At 40.3% G+C, this 26,521-nt stretch overlaps 1 protein-coding gene across 2 annotated transcripts in view; it reads right to left on the reverse strand.

Moving 5' to 3' along the window:
• sdk1b (sidekick cell adhesion molecule 1b) overlaps positions 1–26,521 on the reverse strand; it is a 277,836-nt gene that overhangs the window by 16,670 nt on the left and 234,645 nt on the right. For both annotated transcript variants that reach the window (XM_006796155.3, XM_006796154.3), the window contains 10 exons: positions 23,583–23,823; positions 23,158–23,273; positions 20,469–20,655; positions 17,730–17,828; positions 14,127–14,321; positions 7,080–7,281; positions 2,933–3,036; positions 2,722–2,792; positions 1,781–1,916; positions 90–146 (listed from right to left, as the gene is read on the reverse strand). In XM_006796155.3, the coding sequence (XP_006796218.2) occupies positions 90–146; positions 1,781–1,916; positions 2,722–2,792; positions 2,933–3,036; positions 7,080–7,281; positions 14,127–14,321; positions 17,730–17,828; positions 20,469–20,655; positions 23,158–23,273; positions 23,583–23,823 (1,408 nt within the window). The remainder of the gene's footprint in view (positions 1–89; positions 147–1,780; positions 1,917–2,721; positions 2,793–2,932; positions 3,037–7,079; positions 7,282–14,126; positions 14,322–17,729; positions 17,829–20,468; positions 20,656–23,157; positions 23,274–23,582; positions 23,824–26,521) is intronic.

The following is a 26,521-nucleotide window of genomic DNA, read 5'->3' on the forward strand; positions in this document are numbered from 1 at the left end:
TGGCATTAAAAATATTTGCACAACACGCTTACAAAGCACATAAGTTGTTTAACGTTGGCACTAAAAAAGTTTGGTCATAAATTACTTACGTGTCAACTCAAACTCTGTGAGCGAGTCACTGCTGACCGTCTTGAAGGTGCTCTTGGCTTGGAAGGAGTAAAAGAAAGATGGATGGAAAGTGAATCAATAAAGTTTCAAGTTCAACAATAAATTCAGCAGTTATAATGCAATTCAATAAAACCGTATTTAGGAGGGAAACGTTTGAAAGACTTTTATGCTTGGATGTGCTCGTCAGACTCATCGGACTTTGGGTGGAGGGACAATTGTGCGTCTGCCAATCTAGTCAAACAGATAATCAGTCGACCGTAAAGCACTTCAGGCTGTAGAGTGCATAATAATATTTTATTATTGCCGTGTTACAATGCAATAAGGACACCCTCGTAAGAAAAACAACTGTCCAAAGGTGGCCATTTGATCAATGTGTCCTTGCAGTGACACGTTTCATCCCAGATCTCAGCCCTGATGCATGAAACTCTTGAAAGGAATACTTTTTTCTCATATTTTCTTTTCTTTAATACTTTTTGCATCTGAATAAATTCTTTTCAAACTAAAAATGAATGCCAGCCTTGCATTCCAGTATTAATAAGATCTTTTTAATCCTCTCCATTATTGCTTATTTTGTGATTTTACAAATAGCAGGAGCTGTTAATCGCTTTAATTTTCTAAAATCAAGAGTTTCAAAGCATTAAACCTTCAACCAGCCATGTATGATCTAATGAATGCATGCAGCAAGCTTTCTATATCTCCACATGTTGAAGCAATGTAAAAGGGGCTGCAGTCAGATCAATACTCGGCAATTAAAAAGTCAGAGGAACAGAGTTTTATAGTTGCCAGGTCCTAAGTTTGAGATAGTATTTGTTGCTCTGTCCTGCTTTTCGTTGGATTTGGGGAAGTCTATACTTGAGCAAGCAGAACTAGTGTTTCGAGACAGCACTAGATTACCCGTTCTGTAATCTTAAAAATACAACACATCCAAATCACAGCGGGATTATACGATTTAGAGAAAAACCTGCAGCTTTGGCATGAAGAGCATGAAGCAATCAGCTCCACATTTAAGAGCCTTTTAAAAGGTTTGAGTTAAAAACTGAGTTAACTGGAAACATTAAGCCAAATCTGACAAATACATTTTCAACACATGGACCTAACATTAGCTTAATTAGCTTGCTATTAGCCATATCTAATAGGACTTCCAGTCAAGGCTGTTTGTAAAATCCACAGCTGTTAGTCAGAAAACTGAAGACTGCTCGTGTCTTTGACCCAATAATTTCAGGGTTTTTGTTACTTCCTAGTACCCTCATTGTTAAAACACATACCACATCCGCAGTTTGACTTGTACTGCATACCAAATCATCCCCTTCCTGTCTCCATCTCCGCAGCAAAAGGTAAACATGCCATTATCATCACGGTAGCATCGTCGTATCAAAAGCTGCAAACGGAGGCTGCTAGTTCGGTAGTTTGGGTTGAGATGCTGAAGTTGGACAGCAGAGTATTATAGAACATTGTGGGTGTGTATAAAAGACTGGCAATGTTGGCATCCTTGCTGGATAAATTTAAATAGCATTCAGAATGTAGTTTTAATGCAATACTGGTTCTCCTAACCAACAGAGAAAAAAAATTTAACCCATGGCGAGGCGTCCTCCAGCAACAGCCTGATAACAGACAGTCTGATGACCAAGGGGGGGGATAAAGAGCAGTTGTTTCCTTTAGCAGAAGTACTCACTTGTAATGAGGGCACTTGTGTTGTTTTTGGTTGTCTGGACTTCTGCTTCTGTGAGAGTGGAGGCGTTTACCGGGAGCTCTCTATAATAGAGCCGGTATCCAGTCAAAACTCCATTAACGCTGTCATCGCTGGGACGCTGGAAACATACAGACACACACACACAAGTACGTGTTAAAAAACAAACAAACAAACAACAAAAACAATGCTGCTTTCTCAAAAAGAGATTTGTAAGCTTCTGAGAACTTTCTGTGTGTGCGCTTATTTTCATTTCCTTTGTGTAGTACAGCGACAGTCAGGACGCTGACAGGCTGGCAGAGCAGTATTTTATCAGCATGTCCACTTTAAGGGGCTGCTGGATTGGTCTGGCTGTAACTTGCACAGAGAAAGTGATGCTTCAGTAGGTTTGGCACTCTTGTAAAGGATGATGAAATTGCTGGTGACTTTGTTTTTTCATTGCCTCCTTCTGCTTTGACGTAAAGCCACAAGGATGAGAGAAGACATTTCCAAGTAGAAGAGGAAGAAAGACAAGGAGTGAAGTAGCCAGGCTCTATTTACCATCTTTCCCTCTTTTTTTTTGCCTGTGTTGTTAAATGTTACTGATAGCTGAGGGATTCTTCTGCCCTATAACATCTCTCCTGCTGGTATATACTCATTAAGAGATAAACATTTCCCCCCATCTCAGGACTGTGTGTCCATCTTAGTGCCTGTTTTGCCCTCCTGCCATTTTTCCAATCTTGCTTTTCTCCTCTCTGACCTTTCCAGCTTCAATATATAACAATAATTACACCCAAGAAATAAAACTAATGCAGTACAAATTAACACAGAGGCTGTAAGGGGTTTTATTCTCAAAATAAGTAAATAACGTGCACCCGAACCATATGTTTTGTTGTGCGGCTCTGTGTTTATCAGGGATTGTTGGTGTGTCAGAAGTCTGAACTTACCTTCCAGTGCACCAGCACTGAGGTAGTAGTTGTCGGCTTCACTGAGAGAATCACTGGAGGCTCATTAGGCACTGGAAAGAAAACACAGAAGAAAAAGAAAAGTCAGACACACTGCCCATTCCCTTACATCATATAATGTTTTCAAATCCACATAATGCACCGTCTTCCCACTTCTTTTCTCCCATACAGTGTCAGCATCCCAGTTTCTCACCGTCCTGCAAAGTGGTGGCAGCCTCCGTCTCTCTGCTGGGGACGCTGTCTCCTACGTCATTGGTGGCAACCATACGAAACTTGTAAGAAGTGAAGGGCTTCAGCCTTTAAATCCAAGTACACACATATAAGAATTATTTAAAAAAATGTATTTTGACCAGTTTTAGCAGGAAAAGCAAGCGATACGAGACTCAACGTCTTTTCAAAGAGATGAGGTAATGCAAATCTCATTGCATTTCTCCAATCCCAATTCCAATAAAGCTGGGATGCCGTGTAAAAAGTAATCTGTAATTTTAAGAAAAAAAAATAACATGTAGCGTCTCCTCTTCATTTAACAACAGTCTGTAAATGTCTGGGAAGTGAGGAGACCAGCTGCTGGACATTTGGGAGAGGAATGTTGTTGCATCCTTGTCTGATACAGGATTCTAGCTGCTCAGCAGTCCTGAGTCTTTTTGTGTTTTTCGTGCCAGGATGCTCCAAATGTTTGCAGTTGGTTAAAGGGCTTGAGTGCAGGCGGGCATGTTTAGCATCGTCTTGCAGAAACATGCATGGCTATCCCTAAAAAAGATCTCTGGATATCTAGATATACCTTTCACTTTTCCAGACGTGCAAGTTGACAATTCCAAAGGAACTAAGGTACTTCCATATGATTTATTGCTCAGGACATCAGCCCCATGTTTACAAAATTTCTTTCAAATTTAAATTCATCCAGCCACAGAACAGTCTTCCACGTTTTTTCAGTAATTTTAGATGAAAATCTTTAGCCCAGACAGACAGCAGCATTTCTGGATCATGTTCACATATGGTTTCTTATTTGTATGATAGAGCTTTAATCTGCAATTGTGAATGACAATTCATTGTGAACTGTGTTCACAGACAATGATTTCTGGAAGTGTTCCCAAGCCCATGCAGTGATTTCCATGATAGCATCATTCCCATTTTTAACGCAGTGCTGCCTGAGGCCCTGAAGATCACAGGCATCCAGTTGGGATTTTGTGCCTTGGACAAGGCACAAAATCCCATCTTTTGACAATATTATGTGCTGTAGATGATCTAAAAGATTCAAAGTCTTTGCAAGTTCATGCTGAGGAACATTATTCTAAAATTATTCCACAGTTTGTAGATGCAGTTTTCTGATTAACCTCTGCCCATCTTTCTCATTTCGGAGAAACTCCACCTTTCTAAAATGCTCATTTTTATACCCAATTATGTTACTGACCTGTTGCCAGTCAACCTAATTAGCTACAAAATGTTCCTCCAACTGTTTCTTTATAATTACTTACTTTTCTAGCCTTTTGTTGCCCCATGCCAACTTTTAAAATGTGTTGCTGTCATAAAATGAGATTTTTCAAAAAATTGTAAAATGTCTCTGTTTAAACATCTAATATGATTTCAATGTTCTTCCGTACCACACAAATAAAATACGGATTTATGAGATTTTAGAAGCAATAGCTGCATTCTGTTTTTTATTTACATCTGACACAGTTACCTAACAGTTTTTTATATAAAACCACAGCAATGTACTCATTATTTTGCAGAAAAAAACAGTTTTATAAAAACTCCTACAAAAAGCCTCTTGTGTAAAACTGTAAATAGACAACTGGACATGTCAGTACAAAGCTGAATGTGACATATCTGCACATAAGGAGCTCTGCCTTATGTGCATTGATCAAATGTGGCCAGCGATAACTTCTGACATGTCTCGGTGGATGCACCGACTCTTAATCCAACTCTCATGCTTTTCTGTTTACTTGAAAGATGTACCATTGCTGAGCACTGTGCCTCAATAACTCCCCTTAGCAATAGGCTCGTGCTTTAATCTCTTATTGCTTTTTGTGACAGTGGCGAGGATGCTGCTGCTGATGGCAGGGAAGCTGGCCAGAGCACCAGCAGCTCTCCTGCTGAGAAGTGGCTCACTGGGAAATAAAGAAAAATATGAGAAGACTTGTAAAATGTGACTCCTTTCAGTGTCTGTTCGGGTACAAATGCTCTGCGATATTGTAATTTAATAGAATGCTAATTTGAAAGGCAGAGATGAATAACAATTGTCAAATTTTCCTCTGCACAGAAAGACAAAATGGAAAACAAATAAGATAAGTGGAAGGCAGAAGTGTTCTTGGCTTTTCAATATAATAACTAACTAAAAGTAATTCCACTACTCCCCACATGTCTACCTGCAAGGGTTTTTCCCTCGACACAGGAGATTACACAGGGCCAGTCTGAAATTCAGCAGGTGACAGGAAAACTGCTCCAGTCTCTTGTTGTATAATTATGAGCCTGGGCCCAATGATGGACAACTAAAGGCCCTGTGGGGCTGTGGTTATCATTGGAATAGAACATCAAAGGCACCAGGCTTAAACAGGGTGGGCTAACAGCACTGGGAGGACGTTAAGGACAATGTGTGAAAGTGTGTGTTTACTGTATATGTGTGTCTGCACATCAGCCTGGGGACTTCGATGTTTTGGTTCTCAAGATGTCTTGGTGGAAAACAACAATTAAGGATAGATAAGAAGTGAGTGTGAGCGTGAGCATGTGGAGATGTAAGCTAATTCCTCCATCCGGCGCTCTAATGAGAGCGTTCAGTGATAGAATGAGCTCGAAAACAACAACAGCAGCGACCGCCATCATGGCAGATAGACTCTCCCTGAGGCAGGTTGAAAAAGACTGACGCAGACACATGGAGCGAATGCTCTTCAGCATCTCAAATAGCCCTGTGATAGCTCGTGAAGGAGCACACAAAACCAGCTACGAAGCAGGCACGAACACACACACACACACAGACACCACACGCTGGTAAAGCACCATCATAGTCCTGCTACTCGGACCATCAGGGAAGTTGGAGTAGCAATCGGGTCTGACTGCTCTCACCCGCTGCCATCACGAGGGAGTAGAGAACAGAGGGACTGAGAGAGGGGAATGTAAAAGGAAGACATGCAATAAGACTGAAGCCCTCTCGTACAGGACGAGTAGAAGAAAAAATACAAGCCTGATGGTTTTTGAAAGCATTGGCTGTTGACGGATGGAGGGAGAGGAGAGGAGGTGGTGACAGCAAGAGGGATGAAAAATTGTAAAGGAACAGAAGGGACAAAAAGCGCACGCAAACATGAAAGCTCAGAGGCAGAGCGAGTAAGAGATGAAAAAATAGAGGTATTAAGAAAAAGACAGAGAGCAGCTCCTGCTGCTCCTGTGTGATTAGGTGACTGAGATCCTCCCCATTTATGCAGTAATTATGATTACTCTGCTCTCCCTGGTGTTTTTGTTTGGTGGCGTGTGTGTATGTTTATTCTCCACCAACCTTTTCTGTACTTCAGCTTCTAAACAAATAAAACTTTCCAGTCTCTATTATAATTCTGTTGTTTGCTTTAAATTCACAGCGTCTTCTTCTCTCTGTCCACTCCTCTCCCCCGAGGATGCATAAACATAAGATTTCCACAGATTGCTTTAATTAATTCAAGTTCAGCGTGTCATGCTAAAAACTATTTCGAATTTGGGGATCTCTAAGGAAAAAAACAAACAAACAAAAGAGAGACATCTATATTTTTTATTGCCATTTTCTCTAAGCCTGAGATAATCTTACTCACTCTTACTGATACTGTTGCTTTACTTTCAGTCTGACTGAAATAGCCCATGAAGCCATATTTTACTGGCTTATTAGATATATTCATTTTAATCCTTTTTCACACGTTACCCTGCTGTTTGTCCACCTCAGCCTGCTGGTACTGCAGTGTGCCGCTCTCCTTATTGCTGGGTGGCTGTGAAAAATGACTCGACGGCACCTGTGACTATTCTGTTGTGACACATGGGTTTTGGTATCCCTCCAAAAAAAGAAGCTGTCTTAAACATGTCATTCCTGTCTTTGAGATCAATGTAATATTCAGCCACCAGCGTGATATTTTTTGTCGCCACAGACTGTCACTTTCTCCGGATCAGTGACAAACACTGCAACTTGGCCAGTAGCCAGTCATGCTGACATTTGCAGTTGTGAGAGTCTGTTAGAAAAATCACTTCTTCTTTTGAGTTTTTGGTTTGAAAAGTGTAATAAAAAAACAAAATATTGCACTTTAAACTGTCTATACATGAAGTGCCACAAATTCAATGGGTGACATATCAACCACTGCAGCTGTGCGTATGTGCATGTGTGTGTGTACCTGTCAACAGTCCAGGAGGTCACGTTATGCGGGATGTCAGCTGTGTGGGTTTTCCAGTCGCTGTTGGGCAGCTCCTTGATTTGCAGAGTAAAGTACCTCAGCGGCGAGGAGGCTGAGCCACCGGTCACCCAATGGACGCGGAGTTGGCGAGATTCAACCTCATCTTGAGGAACGGACAACTTCCTGGGCGGGAGGGGACGCTCTGTAGACACGGATAGGAGGTTTGAAGAGGCGAGATAATAACATGAGAGAGAAGGTGGAACAAGTGATGTGACAAAGATAAGAACAGTGGAACTGAAGAGGAGGCAGGCGCGTGAAAAAAACGAAGATCCATGTGCAAAGGCTTCAAATATTTCCACAGCAGCAAGTCCGACGCTTTCTTAGGCCAGAACTCAGCTGGAGGGATGAACACAATTTCTCCAAAAGAGAGAAGAGAGAGCACTTAAGAGCTCTGAAAACCACAGTCAGGATCCACATCTTAAAAGCAGTCAGTGTGGCCGTGACATAAGTACACACACACGCACACAAGAAGCCAGGTAAGTCAGAGAAATCGGGTTATGTAGGGCATCAGAAAATGTGATAAAAATAAAGAGTTGCCTGTCTTCCCGCCCTCAACTATTGTAACTGCAGAGAGTACTGTAAACATGTGCAAAGCTTTAATATCAATATGTTTTTGTTTGGGTTTTTTTTCAATATGCTTAATAGTGAAAGGATATTAAGACCTCTAAAGGATACTTTGAGTTGAAATTTGGTCACACCTTGAAGGGAGTTATTTTTGAATAAAGTAAACCTGAGCACGAGTAAAGATCTTTTCTTTCATCTGCTCTGCTAAGACATGGATTTTGTCTTTGTCATGCTCATCTTTACAGTCACCATGAAATCAGTTTTCTGGGCAGACATCTAGCTGCAGGGAAATGTGGTTTCTTTGATCTTTTACAGGGAACTAGTCTCTTGTATTAATGATGTTTAAGAAATAAGCCTGCTGCACAGGTCACTAAAACGCCTGGATATCTACAGGACAAATGGAGATAAAAATGGACAATCTGCTGCAAATATTTCTGTTGCACAGGGCACGAGCAGCCCACATTTATGTAACATGTGCATCAGCGTGAAAACACGCATGCAAACACGTGTTTAAATGAAACAAGACAACTAACTACTGCGGCATCAAAGAAACCATTTCTCAACAGATTGCTTGTGTGTGTGTGCGCGTGCGTGCGTGTTTATCTGTGTCTTAGCTATTCAATTACAGGATGAAAGATGGCTCTGGGAGTCAGTGTCTTTGTACAACTGTGTTCACCATACCTGTGCGATTAGCAGTACCTGTGCAGGCACACAAACAACAACACACGGCTGGGGGCAAAACTGTCTAATTTCAGGGGCTTCGGGTTATCGATTAAGTCTGGAAATAAAAGCATTATCGATTCTCTCTGAAGTTTAATTAATCTGCACTTATTTTCTCAAAACGCACACACAACCGCACACCCAGGCAGGCTCGGCTTCCTTCATTCATCCTTATCAAAAGTAATTTGATAATTTGATTTGATCTGTTTGTCTCCTTCTTCCCGCACTCCCCCTGCTCTTCGCTCCCTTCAAAAATGTGACTATTCTCTGCCCTCTTTTGTCTTTCTGATACCATCTGTGTCTCCCTGTCTGCTCCCCTTTTGTTCTGCTCCACAGTTAAGATCATGTTCTGATAATAAACTCATAATTGCGAGAACAAGTGCGGCCCTTTCAGCACTTGCATATTATTTCTACACGAGGGAAGGAGAGGAAACACTGGGTTTTTAGTAGAGGAAAGAGGAAAGATGAAGGGGTTGAAGGTAGCTGAATATGCTATGTTCACGCTTTTGGGTACAAACATCAGCAACGATACATATTTTCAAAACGGTTTCTCCCTAAGGCATGCATCCACACACACGTTCACGTGCTCACCCAAAAAGCCAATTTTCTCTTTCTAGGGATTAAGTTGGTCTCTTCAATATCATCAGAAAGAAATCTCTATTAGGATATTCTGTCTATCTCACAGCAAGAATGGGGCATTATGCTACTGAAGTGGAACAGAGAACCACTGAACTCTATTCTCAAGAAATCCTGATAATGACGCTGTGGATGTTATGATATCTGATCCAATTAAAATGCACCACACAAACTGATGGCTGCGAACAGAGTATCTGACAAAATGATTCCAGGTTTCCACAGAAATTCACTTAACTGTCATATGTTAATGCTTCTGTAGCATTTCACTGTGTACTCAGTGCTGCTATGCTGACAGAGAACACAGCAGAGACAGAGAGAGAGAGATCAAGGATGACATATACCAAAGTCAGTGAGCTACGTCGCAACCAAAGCTATTCATGCGTTAGCCCACAGAGACACCAGAACCATTGCAACTTCATTTTTTAAGTGAAATATCACTTACTGTATTTCACTCTGGGAGAAAGCTCGTATTAGCTCTGGAGTGCTCGATCTTCAACACCATCTGCCACATCTTTCCTTCTCCATTTTCTTAATTACTGTACTGTGCAAAAGTCTCAAGCCCCCTCTCAGTTCTTTATACTTTGCTTGGAAAAAGCAAAATAGATTCAGTGATCTAATGAAAAACTGAGTTTGTGCAGTTTCAATGAGCTTGAAAATCAATATTTGGTATGAGCACCTTTATTCTTCAACACAGTCGGAACTCTCCAAGACAAGCTTTCTTGTCATTTCTTTAAGTAGTCTTCAGGAATAGTTCTCCAGGCTTCTTGGAGGACATTCAAAGCTCTTCTTTGGATGTTTGGCTGCCGTTTATTCTTTTCTCTGTCATGATGATCTCACACTGCGTCAATAATGTTGAGGTCTGTGCTCTGGACCACAATATCTGTTGTGTCTTTTTGTGTCATACTGAAAAATGAAGGCAGTCAGATGCTTTCCAGACTGCATTACTTGGTGGATCAAAATCTGATGATACTTTTGTGTTGATAATTTCATAAATTTTGACAAGATCTTCAATACAACAGGCTGAAAACAGCCACTAACTATAATGCACAAGCAGGAGGTTAAGCAAAAGGTACAACAGCGAATGTCTCCAGTCAAAACACATAAAACACGGTGGAGGCAATCGCTGTTGTACCTCTCTCTTAATCTCCTGCTTGTGCATCCATGAAGACCTGAATCAGAAATTTCAATTTCCCCGTTTCCCCTCCTTCAGAATAGCTTCTTGACCTCCACCTGTCCACTGACACCATTTTTGATGACGCTTCAGTGAACAGTATATTAACTGAGGACCGGTATGCACACCAAATGTGCAAGGTTTTTGAGTCTTTGTGAATCAACTTGTTGGTATGAAAATACTATTTTATGTTTGTCAAAGTGATTTATGTTTGGCTTTTTTGGTAGAATAAGCTAAAGGAAATGGAACAAATTACATATTTTAAGACAGCCTGCTGGTAACAAAGTCCTCAAAGACATAATTCAAAATGGGTTCTTTGCTAGGTCGTCTGTTCTTTGTAGGCACAGCACTGGTTCATCCCTTGAGTTGGGCTCCTTTTTTTATCCTTGAATGATTTACAGGTCAGTGTGGTGGCTTAACAAACAAAATAACGTTGCTTTGGAAATGGTCAGGTACAAGGACTAGTGTGAAAATGAGCAAGAAAGCAGCCAATGTTCAAAGAAAAACTTTGACCTTGGAGAACTGTTGCATAAACCCACTTTAGAAAATTACAACAAAATCTGACTCACTGAAAATAAAGTATTAGTGAACGAGGGGTTGCTCAAAAGTCTTACACAGTACCGTAACTAATAACAATACCCAGTCACAAATCCAAACGATATCCAAGTGTTTCAATGTTTTTACAAACCAATGTTTTAATCTTTAAAGATTGAAATTCATGGGTAAGTGAGAAAATAGATGTCTAAGAAAAATGGAAGGTACTAATGTTCAACATATTGAGTTAAAATGCAGGGTAGTGTTTACAGTTTAATTCAAAGAACTGATTTAAAGGTTTACTGGTGACGAGGATTCCCACCACTTGGCTTGATGTACTGTATGTGATGGGGCTGCATTTATTTTAGATTTATCGATGCTTATTCTTCAAATGAGTGAAGCAAAGTTCTTACCTTAAAGGTACTGACAAAAAACCTAAGCTAATGTTAAGTGACATTAGTCAGACGTTTAGTCATTGCATTATTATCACAGTATCATTTATTTTGAATATATATTTTAAATTATGTTGAAGAAATGTTGTGTTTTATGAATTTTTGATTCATTCAGTTTATAGAAAATCTACTCTGTGGTGATATATATAATTATTATGACATGACCTACACCGGGATGTGACATTTTGGTCATATAACACAGCTCTAGTTTATATTATTGGTTCAGCTGTTTCCTTCCTTCCTAACGCTGATATAACACAGAGCCATCCATTCATTTCCACCCTCTGCAAACTTCAGTGTGAAGTCTCTCAAAACTCTGTCATGGAGTGCAACATCGAGTACAAGTACCACCTTATTACCTAGTCCACGTGCAAATACATACCTACCACACTAGGCAGATTTTACTCATTGACAGTTAACATAAAACATACTGGATCCTTTGGCAGCTGCAGCGTGAATGAGCTGAAGACATGAAAGTGACCGAGTGAAGCAGCGACATGACGAGCATCACGGCACTCGAATAAGAGGAAGACAAGAACTTTATATTTGCTTCTAAATTGAAGGAAATAAAACTGCTCTTTACTTCTGTAAAAGTCAAATCACTTCAAAAGTGTGTTTTTTTTTCTGGCCGTCAGTGGCCAGATCATTGTGGGAAGATATATCTCTTCTGTTTCAGTGTTTTAAAGACAAAACAGTGGGGGAGACCGAGTCCTTGCTAAAACTCATACATCTCACCACAGGCACGGGCTGTCATACTCAGCGATTGACTGTGTTTCAATTTTACAATTCTTGTTGTTGTAGCAGCTTATGCTCTGTGATGAGGCCACTGGCTGCTAAAATTAGATAAAACTCTGAAAGGGAAATTAGCAGCTTTTTTTCATCCCTTAAAGTCAAAATTACCATAAGTGCAAAGTGCTGGTAAAAACTCTTGATCAATAGTAATTACTTTGGGTGAGGATGTAAGATTTATGGCGTTTGGTTCTGACTTTCCGGCCCTCCTTTCGCTCTCCTTTAGAAAAACGACTTCAAGCCTCATTTTCATTCTCACCTACTAAGTGTACAGTTTCCATCCGCCCACAGCTGAGCACGGTGCTGTGGATGAGAAATATCCCAGCGTTGCAATCGACAGTTGGTGAGAAAGGCTAATAATCCTGTCTCACTCAACAAGCCAGTTAATTTTGGCGTGTTCAGAGGAAGGTATAAACAGACGGAGTGCCACAAATTTCTTCGGATAATCTACAATTCTGAAAAAGTAACACTTCCTTTTTTAAGTGACAACAGTTACAGTCAGGCCCAGAGGTAATGTTATGAACTCTTGATTTTCATTATACCTCTACAGGAGGGCTAATACCTGGTGGCTTCAATGCCTACATTTACTGACAAGTCCAGGGGAGTTTCTAAATGTCATTTCTTTTTGTTCTATGTCACACACCCTGAAAAGGTCATGCTTTTTATTTTGTGCTAATATTTAGTGCCCGGTAACAATGAATTCACCATGTCCAACCACAAACTGCTTAGGGCCAAACTTTCCGCTTTCTTTTCTTTTGTCTGAACTCCCTTTCTGAGGAGCAAACATGAACTGCAATGAATTACACCTTTAATAGCAAGTGATGCTGCAGAGATCACAAAATATGAAAATTCCACACTGCTCCTGCATAACGATTACTGTAAGAAATCTGACAACATAATTATACTGGTAAAATCATTATGGTTGTCCTCTGTAATAGAGCTTTCTCACAGCAAACATTTAGAAAATTGCAGTTAAAATTAATAACATTAATCAAGCTGCTCGTGCTTACAACTTTTCCCTGTTTATTCTGGTTTATTTAAGACATTTTATTCCCTTATGCATCACTACAGGTCAATATGAACTGTATTAGAGATTATTACTTTGCTGTGCTATGAATTCCAAATTAGATGCATGATGTATGTACAGAGAGTCTGCAAGACAGAAGCTATTTTAACTGAAAATCTTACACCCCTTTACTCTTGCTGAAACTGTCCATATATTACTTCACAGAGGAATGATTTTGCAAAGAAGCAAAATGAACAAAGTTGTCATACGGCTCCATTAGTTCTTCTTCAGAATCAGATCACACTGTTCGTGGTGCCAGAGAACACCGAGTGGAGATCTTCACAGCTTACTGTAATTTCGACTTCGTTCTCAAGCTCCAAGCAGCACCATCGGTGACCCCATCAGTTGCATAGTGTTTGCTCGAACATAGCAAAAGATGTGTACCTGTAGGTCCTTTTCATGCAGTCATTTTGACTCAGCATAAAGAAAAGCAGAGGCACTCGGGAGCTAATAGCATTCATGATGACTATGTTCCATTAAAGAGTAAGCCCATCAGTGAGCCTGTCTGCCAAGCCCTGAAACTGTCACACACGGGGAATGGCGCCATCATTAAAGAGTATCCTAAGACCAACCTCAACAGCTCTGGATAAAAGTTTCAAACTAGCTGCACCAGCCTTCCTGCTGGGTGCAGCTGGTTTAAGTGTTAAATCACCGAGGGTCAGAAGAGACCAGATTTTCGATGGGGTGTTAAGTTTCTCCGTGTTTTTTTTCACACAAACTCAGCTCTTCCATTCTTACCGAGCAGAAGCAGTTTTGTAAGGTGTCATGGAGACAGATCAGCTATCATTACTGATATTAATGGCACCTGTAGCTGTTCTGACATCTCGCAGTATTTGGACTAAAAGAGGCCTGTCGGAAGTCTGCTTTAAAGTCATGAACTACATTTCTGGGAGCAGTGTCAGACACAGGTCATTAAGTCCACAGTGGAGACGGACAGTTTTTGTGCGTCTGCAAGTGATATATGTGAGCCAGCAGGTTGGGCTCCTACTATATTTTAAACAGGAGTGGTTAAAATTAGAGCAGTCAGATCCTGAATATGCGTGAGTGTCCTTTACCTCTGCGTTCAGTGGTAACAACCACAGCTTCCTGTCCTGCACCCCAGCCCACGGCAGTGCGAGCAATGAGTCGGAAAACGTAGCTCTGCTCAGAGGAAAGTCCTGTGACGGTGAACTGCCGAGCATTGGACCCCACCTCCACTGTAGTCCAGCGCTGAGGGTCCCTGCTGTCGAGGCGGTAGGAGATCTGGTAGCCTAGTGAGGGGCAGAAGGAAAGACAGAAGGAGGAGGAAGCTATTTGAAATCTGTGTGAAATTCTTGCGTGTGATTGTGTTCACAGAGCCCGCAGGAATCAAAGAGAGCACAATATGAGGCGAAACCCCCCCTGCAAACATAGCTGCACAAAGCCATATCACGCAGCTTCATTTCCACAATAAAACATACAAACAAATATGTTTTTCTTCAGGTCATGAAACTACATTTGAACTCTGTTGGGATTTGATATGTGCAGCTTCTTTCCTTCATACTTACTATTTTCCAAAGACAAAGCCAGGATTTCAGAGCAGAACTCCAGTACACACTCACATATGCCCACGTTCCCCTACTCTCACAGTGTATAAACATATAACCTCTCTGTGTGTACCCTTGGCTGTGACCCATGGTGTACACGGCTCCAGTCTGTTTCTCTGTCTTATGTGCAGTAGGCCATGTAATAACACTAACATCCTTCAACACATGCACGCACGCTCAAACCACTGATCCCTGTCCAAGCTTTCCACAGGCCACTGGCCACTCACAAAGGCTCTTATTATGAAGATTGTATTGTACAGCAAATACACACTAGAAACACACAAGTGTGTGGATGTGATTAGTTCACAGTAAGACTGTCAGGATAATAATCTGCTCAGAGGCACCTAATCTGGTTGTGCGGGTGATAATCTCATCAGATAGTCTGATTATATGTTAATGTGAATGCTGCATGTGGGAGATTACTGGATAACAGCTAGATCACAAATCCTCCTGCATCGAAACAATTGGGTCATAGCACAGCATTATGTTCTGTACCATCATTAAGCCATTGCTGCTGTCACATACTGGAGGCTAAATCTCTGTTACATTAAGTGATTGCATCACGTTAGAGAAAGCCCTTAGTCCTTTTTTCCATAAGATATAAAATGTACGATGCACTATATTTCATTATGGTTTGCATGAGCAGACTAGCAGACTGTGCATCTAATGTATACCAAATTTTTTTTCTTTGCCTTTAGGGTTTTGAAAAGACTGGAGAGACAGACACCAATGGTATAACACAAGCAGACTGTTTTGAAGAGCAGAGCCACAAATGGAGAAAGTGTCACCAGAAGGACACCAGTAAGAGCTGAGAGAGGTTAATTTGATTTAGAAATGCTAAAGGGGATACATGCATATTAAACAAATAAATAATCAGTATGAAGTGAATGATTGACCTTTTGTCTGTAATAGACATGAATAGAGTGAAGCGATTGCGTGCAGATTGTTTCTGAATTTGCATCACTCCAGAATCAGTGTAATGTATATTCCACTGGCTTTTTTTATTTTGTGACACACTCATTTTAGAAAGGGTGATCAACAGTCGACACCAGAGATAAAGGTGTCTATCTATGCTGGAAGTGTCCAGATGACTAGTGTTCAGATATTATTGTTATTATATTATTTCTGTCAGAGCATCAAACGCCCTTCGGAACAGTTTTTTTTATCCATCTCTGACCAATTACATCCATTTTGCAAAGGCTACCAAAAGAAGGAAATACAATTGTTAGCATCTACAAGAGAAAATCACTTGATAAAAAGACTATAAAGGACTATGATGCTCTATGGTCCTTGTTGGGGAAACATCACAACACATAGTTGTTTACATTATCGTAAGATATGTGGTCTATGATGTCCGGTTCCACCTCCAAATATACAGATTGTTTTCCTTTAGGACCCCTTGAGGGTCTTAAATAAAAAAAAACATTTTTCAGCATCCTAGTTTTTTTTAATTTTATTTAGCTTGGATCTATGACTGAAAGCTGAACAAAGAGAATACCTAATGAGTTAAAATGAGGGGTTTGCAGACGGTCTCAGTTAATCTGTTGTTTAGAGCTGCATTCATACTTCTTTACATTATGTTTCATGACCCTTAAAGAAGTGCTAAATGGCAAAATTATGGATGCATTAATTAAAGTTAGAGGGAATATTGATGCCTTGATTTGCTTTACTAATTAACTTCTGCGTTTTTATTGCTACTGTTCTAATTTGTGATATTCTCTTAATGTTTTCTTTCTCGTGCAAAGAAAATAATCATCCATCCATCGCTGATTAAATTGCCACACTAATAAAGAGCTGGTAAAGCTTTTGCTTTTGGAGTTATGTGTTTAAAGGATCATTTCGCACTAACTAATCTACAAACCAGCACAGTTAATATAAGAGATTTTTAAAATTCAGACTGAATTTGGGCAGCAGGTAGTGATGCAATACATGCAATGATGAGCATTTTAGAGGAAATCTTTAAATGTGTGCCTTTGTAAACTTTACAAAGAGACACACTGAAATGCAAACCAATGGGAGAATACTTTTTAGTATGCATTTTAGTACTCAGCATGTAAGTATTTGCAATACAATATGCACACATTTGAGTAAAATGTGTCCTCTATTTTATTACTTCAGTGTGTATGTGTGGCTGTATTATATTCATAGAAGGGTGAAAGAACAAAAATGCCTCACTGCACTGTGCCAAATTAGATTGTGCACCTTCTGTAGTCTTGTTTCTCCTCTGTCCACCTTCTGTGTCAGTCCCCCATGGGTGGAGAACCCAAGGAGAAATGAGGCAGTCATGAGGACTAAAGAAACCAGTACTCTACAGACCTTTGTATCTGCATAAACACACACAACACATGCTCAGCAAGGACACAGTAGGGCTGTATGTTTGTGTGTGTGTCTGTGTGATCGAGAGAGTGCGATTTGCCCTCCCACTCATCCTTCTGCTACAGAGTGGTGTCGCACTAAATGTCCTCCCGCTAACAATACAGTCACACATCACTCAAACTGTCCTGTTCAACTCGCTCTCCCACTGAGAGGACAAATACCACTCCTCACCCAGTTACTGCGTACACACACACACACACACACACACACACACACACACACACACACACACACACACACACACACCTGTCCCTCCTATCACCTCTATACATCTACTGTCTGCTGTCTCTCCCCTTCTGTTCTCTCTCTTTCCAGCTCAGCAGCTCACACATTTCTCTCACCTCTCCTCCTCTCCTGGAGTCTTTTTCCGATTCACACCGCACGGTGATAATGCATGAATCTGCACATTTATTTATAAATATATATAGATGGCCATATTTATTAGGAAAGGTGCCTTAAGCACCTACAGCTGTCTTTTTCAGGTACAGACACATATACAGAGACAGCGGGAATCTTTTCCATTTTACAGTTTGTACTTGTCACAGTAGATGTGCGTGTGTGTGTGAGTGTGTGTGTGTGCGTGTGTGTGTGTTTGTGTGTGTGCGTGTGTGGCTGAAACTGCAAAATCATTTGCTACAAGCATGAAAAATGGATTATGATTTAAATTTTGCTTTCAAATATCTGCTCACTTGTATATGTGGGCGTTTGTTTTTATACCTAATATGATGCCGTTGGGGGATGCAGGTGGCTGCCAAACCACCCTAACGGATGACAATCGAACTTCTGGAAACACCATCCTGACAGGGGGTCCTGGGACTGGAGAGAAAAATAGAGAAAGGAGTTGGCAGCCGAATTAAAAGATATTAATAGACAATTTAAGAGAAAAGCAGCAGCGGCAAGAAAAAGAGGCTCAAAAGAAGTGCTTCAGTTCGGTAATGAGAAAAAGAGTATCTCAGCATCTGGCTCTTATACTGTAATATGTTAGCATTATAGCACACAGATGTACGTGCATATGCTCTCCACATATACACGCCAAAACACACACACACAGACACACGCACACACACAAATATATACATTGAGTGAGTTTCTTACACATCTTTAAGAGGTACTTGTAAAAGACACAAAACAGAAAATGTAATTTCTTTCAGCCTCACTCGGGCTGTCGTTGTTCCTGATAAAAGCACATGTTCCACACCAGCAAATACATGTCAACGTATGTCTGTGTGTGTGTGTGCTTGTGAGTACAGTAGGTGTATGCGTAGGTTCATTATACATCGCCGGGAATTGACTTCCTCATTCTTGTTTCATCCTGAAATGAGAAAAACTTTTCAAACGTGACACCGTTTGATAGAGGAGAGCGAGTGTGTCTATGAGGGTTTCAGTCTGTGCGTATGTGTGAGTGCCCAAGTGTACTTTATGATTCAGAAAAGAACAGGCCAGGTTACTGCCATCCTGAAAAGTCTGCCATGGTTACCAGGTTGATGCAGAGGCGTGGAACACATGAACACAAATACCCACGGCTGGGTGATTAATGAAATCATTGATTATGTTCTTTCATGCTTCTCTAAAACGCCTTACTCGCTGTTTAGTTCAGCTGCAGCAAAGATGACACAAAGAGGGCCTTTTGTGATCAATCAATCTGTATGTAGGAGGTAAAAGTTATAACAAACTATCTGTAGATGAATCTGCAGAAGAATCAGAATGATCTCCTTTGTCTCACAATCTCAGCAACTCTTTTATAATGCTCACTTCTCCTTTCTTTCCATGTAGATCCCTTGAAGGCCTGGGTTTGTATTTGCCACTTTCTCTTCCCACACACCTCACATGATGGCAACAGATGACTTTATGATCTTGTAAATTCATAGCTCGGGGTTTAAGGCAAATTCACAGAGTTGCCTAAACCCCAAACAAATAAATTTGTGCCCCCTACCAACTTATTTATTTATTTAATAAACAAACAACTTTCAAAGTTTAATAAATCTTTGTTTTGTTTTTCTAAAGTCAGCGACAAATCATGTTGAATATTCACCAAATATTGAAGAAAACAGCTTTAATTATGATTTTTGCCAGATTCAAACAGCCCAAAATATCCACATACTACAGCTACAGAGGCAGGTGCACCTTCTTCTCTTTTTTATGCAGTTGGTGTGCCACAGGGATGCGTATTAGGACTACTGCTCTTCTTCATACAGTTAAGTCAATAAGTATTTGGACAATGACACTATTTTTGAAATTCTGCATGCAACACTTTCTTTCAAGACTTTGGTGTCCCTGAGTGGGCCAGGGTAAAATTTTTAAGATTTTACCAGATTCTAAATTTGGTAGATTTATTTTATTTTTTCAGCCTAATGATGGCTTCCCTCGCTTCTCTACTCAATCAACATCTGATTTGGATTTCATACTGAGAGCTCCAGTGAGCTTCTACCAAAAGTAAATTCAACAATTAGAATTAACTCCACTCCACTTTACTTTATCTGTGTTTTTTTTATGAAATAACAAGAAAACGGTGATTAAAATGTCAACCAGCCTCTTAAAATGTGTATAAAAACAGCAGTAAACAGTTCCTAAACTGTTACAATACTTTTGTTAAATCCCTTGAGTTGAAAGTGAAAGTCTGCACTTCAATTACATGTTGATTTTTTGTTTCCTACTCCACTACGGTACTGTACAAAGTCAAACGTTAAAAAAACTACATTTTGTGTGCTCTCACGGACAGTGCTGCAGTCTGCCTTTGATGTTGCTCAGTCTTGTTCAACTCCTCTAAAGCTGTGTTAAACACAGAAAAATCCAACTTTATGGTATTTTCAAATTGCAAAGAGTTGCCGTCTAATCTTCCTAACGTCATAACTATTAAAAGGGCTAAAACTGAAGTGTCCAGAACACATATGTATTTAGGCAATATTACAGATCATATCTTATCATATAAAATTCACACTGATAGGTCCCTCTAACAAGTACAAATCTCTCTCCCTCCAGGTGTGGAAACCCTTGACTTCTGCTACTTTTACTGGACGGGGATCGGCTCTTTATGAATGCACCTGATCAGCATCTAGACAAAGTATACTGCTCTCTTTGAAGGTTTATGGATGGATGAATTTGTATGACCACAGACTTCATAATGGCAGATTTTTCCTCTTATCTGTGTATATTGCAGACAGAACTGGTTACAATGCAGGAAGTCAGTGCTCTTGGTCAAGGGGACTTCCTTTGAAGTTGCAGTGACATTCGCTTTAAACTGAACCTTTTTGTTCCTGATGCATATGGATCTGGGTCTTATTTGCACTTGCTTGTGCTGTGTGTCAGTTATATGCGTGTGATTACTTGCGATTGTCTGTAAGTGATAGATCCCACTTGGACACATCACTCTTGAATTAGTACTTACAATATAGAAGATATGAAAACATATATTAAAAAGCTGGTGATTAGACAGGGTAAGAGAAAACTGGGTCCTACCATCTTCTTTGGTTCTTAGCAGTATGCGGTTGGTGGGTGGGCCGTCACCCATACGTGTGTATGCCAGCACCTGCAGCACATACACTGTGTATTTTTGGAGGGCCCCGAGGAGCAGCGACACACTCCCCTCTCCTTCTGCCACCTGAACACTTGGGGGACCTTCTGAGTCTTTCTTGCTGTATAAAACCTGCACAAAGCAACCAAAACAAATATATCTCACATAAAAAAAGAAAAAAAAAACATACACAGAAATGAACAAACACATCTAGCAGTCTGTTTCAATTTTGACAGTGTCTGTAGCCTAAACACTCCTATCTTAGATGTACATCAGGCTACTGCAATAATTATCTGAATAATAATAACAATAATATCCTAATTTTTTTATATACAGCACAGAATGCAACACCGTTTAAAGAAATTAAGTAATAAATTCCAAAATATAATCAGTTAAGACTACAAAAAAGCAGAACATAAAAAGGCGAATTAAAAAAACAAACAAAACAACAACTGATGTGCATCTCCGTGTAGGGTCACAGCGAGGCAAAGCTTTGTTTCCAGTGTTTAAATGTGCAGGATAAAGCACCATTATGCTTAATCAGTGTTCACGTCTCAGTCTATTGCAGGTGATTCTTTACTTAGGTGAATTTGGACATCTGATATATTTGACTTTTTATAGTCTGTGATCAAAAGGTTTTTACACTACCTGGTTTGCACTGAGCAAACATCCTGGAGATTATTTTAAGGAACCCAAATCTGTATTTTCTAAGTTATTAAGGTGACACAATATTAGTGTTCCATCCATTATCTGCTTTGCAGCACATAACTGGGTCAAAAACACATAAAGTTATTCTCGGTTTTAAAAAAATATTTGTTTTTCACACAGGCATACAAAGTGTATTTGTTTTTCAGCTGCTGGTTTAGTGTGCTTGCAAGTATTTCTAACACTAGAGTGGTGTGCGTGGAACTGACTCACAATACAGTGCCAGTGCTAATCATAGCCAAGTGAACGATGGAGCGCGTGAGCCTGAGCGACGATGTGACTCAGCGATGTGTTTTTGACAGCCATGGAGGACAACGGCACAGAAAAACAGGCTTCATCACCTCAAACAACAAAAACCGATACTAAAATTAAAATGACATTAGTGCCAGCCACTGAGAAAACAAAACGGTGCACGCTGTACTTTTACAGTTTCCGATTTAAAAAAATATGTCAGGAGCTGCTCACTCTTTTTTTTGTTCTTCGTTTTTCGCCTTTTCTTTTTTTTAATATTCATGAGCGTGAACATCAATACCGCACACTTAAAACCATTTGAAGGAAAATGTCACCTTAAACCCAAGTGTCTAAAAACAGAAATAGTCTTAAGGAGTGCACAGCAGGAAGCAGCAGCAACTATTCAGCATCTACTAGCGCATGGAAGGTGTTAAAAAGCTGCTGCTGGCAGTCACTTCCCATCTATTAACATGTTAGGCATGCAGCTCAGTGTGATCCTTAGGAGGGCACAAGAAAACACACAGATGTGGAGTGTGATGTGCTTTGGGCATGGTGGATGACCTGGATTCCACACAGTGTTTTTCCTTTTTTTAATAGATGGCACCGGTTTATATCACACAGTCACAGCCTATTTTCCTTTGCAGATTTATGTATTTATAACACAACCATGTCCATGGGTTTGAGGATAAATTCTCCCCCTTTTAAATCTTTGTTCTGCTGTCTTGTGTTTGGGTGGAGATTAAGAGGTGAACTCACTGCTGCTTCTATATTAGCACAAATATTTTTCTTCATTTTCTTTTTTCTTTTGACGAATGTTTGAAAGGCAACTTAAAAATGCAGACAATTGCTATGTGTTTTCCTTTTTATTTAAAAGCCAAAGCTAGTGGAGAACATAAATCACTCCAGGGTGAGCTTTGGAGTCCAAAAAAACCCTACCCCGAAAAACAGGTGCACCCACACAGGTGTGACTGCCAGTGCCAAAAGTGATGAGAAAATGAGTTCACCTTGCACTTCACTATCAACACTGTTTTTCCAGCTCTTTCTCGGAAACCTGCAGCTTATGTCAAGTATGTCTTCGATGGGGCTCACAATGAGACAGACATGTCTGCTGTTTTTTGGGGAAATATGAGAAAGGGTAAAGCTTTAATTTGGCAGATGTGGATAGACTGCGGGCTATGTATCTTTAGTGGGTGGAAAGGCTGGACTTGAATACTCATGCGGAGTCTGTAAAGCACAGTCAATCCACGAATATGCACACAAACATCCCATTTTCTTGCCTACACTGCATTTTATGTACTAAATTACAAATAAAGTAATTGCAAAACCAGCAGCCTTTGTGGATTATTGTTCATTTTTGTGAATGAATAATCCAGCTATTGTTTCTACTACAACATCACACAAACTGCTGTTTTATGAAAGCGTATTAATCACAAAAGCCTCTCTCACATGCGTGCGTGTGATTACACGCAAATGGCCCCCAAACACACTTACTGCAGCGGGGTGCTTTTAAAAGCATTAAAGTAGGAAGAACAAACTGGAGCAATTACAGGATGTTGCATCATGTTTAGCTTATATCAGATTGTGAGTTATATATATATGTGTGTGTGTGTGTGTGTGTGTGTGATTGCTGCAGGAAGTGATAATGGACTAAAGAGGTCAAGTAGGGATGCCAGGATACGACTTGCAGGTTTTATTCACCTTATATCCCAGAATGACTCCATTCTTCTGTGACTGAGGGAGAGCAGACCACATGAGCAGGATCTTGCTGGAACTCACTGCCTCGGCAGTCACATTCACTGGAGATCCAGATGGAACTAGCGAGCACACAGAGAAACACACACACACACACCGCTCAGTGCTACTTCACTCTCTGAACCAATCTTCGATTTTATCTCAATCATCTCCTCCTCCCTCTCCCCATCAATCTTAATCTCGCTGAAACAGAGGGAGAGTGTAGAGGGCACAGAGAGGTGGCAGGATGAGAGGAGACACGGGGAGGTAATGGGAGCACTTTATTCCTCATCCATCTGCCTTCTTATACCCAGCAAATACGATATCTTACAGGCATCTCTGCTGGACACTTGCAAAGATGAAAGATGGATCAATGAGGTCTATGTTCATACCAGATTCTGTGGTCTGTGCTGGCACAGTTTGACTCCACGGTCCTGGTCCTATAGAGTTGAGGGCTTGTATCTGAACCTGGTACTGGGTAAAGGGATTTAGACCTTCTAATGTGGCCTCACTGGTGCCCCCAGTACCCTTCACATCCTCATTCCTGTTCTCCCCCTGACCGTCTGTCTTGGACACCCGCAGACGGTAGCCCACAGTCTCTGGACTGCTGTTGTACTCAGATTCTGAAAGAGGCTGGAAGGAAACAAACAGCGAGAGGAAGAGAGGCGCAGATTAGAGAGAAATACTTGTATTTATTGTTGCTGTCATGTTGCCAAGGTCATGTTGCATTCCTCCATACTTGTGCATGGAAGTACACACGAATGCAAGAAATCAGTATAAGACTCACATCACATGGAGGAAGCTGTTTTCACAACACTCTCCCGAGCAAATCTTTTATTTATTTTTTTCATCTGATTTTGCTTTTTGTTCCCATATTGAATCAAAAAATGCAGGTGAGCATGCCACAGCCCTGAACTGTAGAAGCCTCACAATAATTTGTGCAACAATTTGTGAAGTGAGCATCAATCTACTTGAGGGCAGTTAATTAATTTCGGCAGCAATTAATTGAGGGGAGAGAGACTAAAAAAATAATAGTTAACATGCTGATACAACAAAAAAGGAAATGTGAGAAAGTTTTCAAAGGACTCTGCACCTCTATAAAGAGAGGTGGTTTGGCAGTTTGCTGGGCTGGAGTATTCAGGTGTTCATAACATACTAATAAATAAAAAAGCAATGGCTACATCTCATGACAGTACAAATAGAAAAAGACTGAACAGGTATCTCTTGGTTGGAAGGGTTCCAGGAGAAAGACTCTCTAAAATCAGAATCAGAATCCTTTATTTATCCCCAAGGGGCAATTAAAATGAACATAGCAGCACAGGTTAGGATTGAAAGGTTCAGCATGTGAATAAACCACAAAACTTCTGGAACAATGTCCTTTAGACAGACAACTTTAAAGTGAAGATGTATGGCCATAATGCAGAGCGCCATGTTTGGAGAACACAACACATCAGCACAAACACGTCACACAGCACCTTGCCCTTACTAAGTCAACTACGAACTCCTCTGTATATAGGGCTGCTAGTCACCGATTATTTTTGTGATTAGTCGACTAATCAGATCATGCAGCCATTGGACGTACAGCGTACAGCTTATTGCACCAGTAGCATCTGCTCTTATATAACCATCATTAGCTTACAGCTTGGTATGTGCTAACTAAAAATAAAGACAAGATGATAGTTTATTACATTTTAATGAAATTTGCAGATTGTTTCGGTAAAGTTTAATAAACTCCTTGCTATCTAAAATATAACGGGACACCGGAGTATATTCTCGAGCATCTCACACTTCTGATAATCAGCTGTCTGCTTGATGTTTATTCAGCTGTGTAAAAACTATAACTTTAATCTCAGCCAAACCGATTTACTCAGGAACAAATACTAAAAAAAGCCAAACAGTTAACTTAAAAAGGTTATTAAGTGACTCATATATGTTTAACCTGAGTAGTGAAAGATGGCGGTGGGTTTGAAAACGATTTGCCGGGAGTCCGGTGTTCTCACAGGCTTGCCCCCGCTAGCTATCGAGCTAGTGGGTAACAGACGTCTCTGAAAACGTTGGAGCGCTTTTGAAAATATGTGGTGTCTTGATAAACTGAGCAGATATTTGAGGTTTACACAGCTACATTCTCGCCTGAAAATATGTTAAACGTTTATTTTGTGACCCAGAAAGAATAATAAGAGTCATATTAAAACTAACTAGCTGCCGCCATTGTTGACAGCTGCGCTATGAATTCTGGGGCAGAGCTACTTCTTCTTCGGGGTTTAACGGCAGCTGGCATCCTTGTACATGCAGTGCTGCCATCTTCTGTTTCAGTCCGTTATTACACTCTTAAATCCTGCTACTTATTCCTGCCTCTTTTGCGATCTTACAAAGCTTCAAACGACTCAACTATTAAATCAGTCGTCGACGATTTTGATAGTCGACGTAATCGTGACTAGTCGACTAATCGTGGCAGCCCTATCTGTATACCAAAGTATTTTAGAGTCAAATGTGACACCAACAGCTCTGTCCAACAGGACAATGATCCCAAGCACAGAAGCAAATCTACCATTCTAACCATTCAGAATTCCCTTGAGGTATTTCTTTCCAAAGTTAAATATTTATTGCTAGGTAATAGTGTATTTTTAAGTGCTGTGCTGATAAAATCTGACAAACTCACTGATTTCAAATAAGCCCCAACTTAGCAATCACAAGTCAGAAACTGAAGAAAGCTATTTGAAATGTGAAATCGCCAAAAAACGAAAATGTGAGCATGTTGTGAAATGTAGGAGCCCGTCACTCATGGTAACAAGCTGACTGAGAAAACGGCTCTCCACAAAATGATGAACAAGTGAAAAAAAGGCATTTTTGTAGCACTCGAGAATATGGTTATTTTTGTTATTGTGTCAAAGTACATCAAAAAACCTTTTACCATTTTCTTCCCTTTGACATCCCATCTCCTGATCCTTTTCTCTCCATCTACTTCTTTTCCCCATCTTAGTCACCCTCTGTCATCTTCTTTTACTCACTTCCATTAACTTCCATTTTCATTTCCTGCGACCCTCTCTTCGTCTCCTGTCCACACTTTTTCTGTCATCTCATTCTGCCCCTGACCCACCCTTGATCATGCATTACTTCCACAACCATTACTCATTGTCCTAAGATCATGTCAGCAGAAAGTTCAGGTTGCTCACAGTATATAAGTCTGCAGCAGATTTTAACCAACACTGTACACAGCGTTTGCTCTGTGCTGTGCAACAGATAAGGAAGTGAGACACCCAGTCATTTTAAATACCCTGGTGATTTAGCTCAGCTTAGCATTTAGGAGCCATAATACAGAATGTCACATTAG

The sequence above is a fragment of the Neolamprologus brichardi genome, chromosome 6 (genome assembly GCF_056152115.1).
Source record: "Neolamprologus brichardi isolate AB-2024 chromosome 6, ASM5615211v1, whole genome shotgun sequence".
NCBI lineage: Eukaryota > Metazoa > Chordata > Actinopteri > Cichliformes > Cichlidae > Neolamprologus > Neolamprologus brichardi.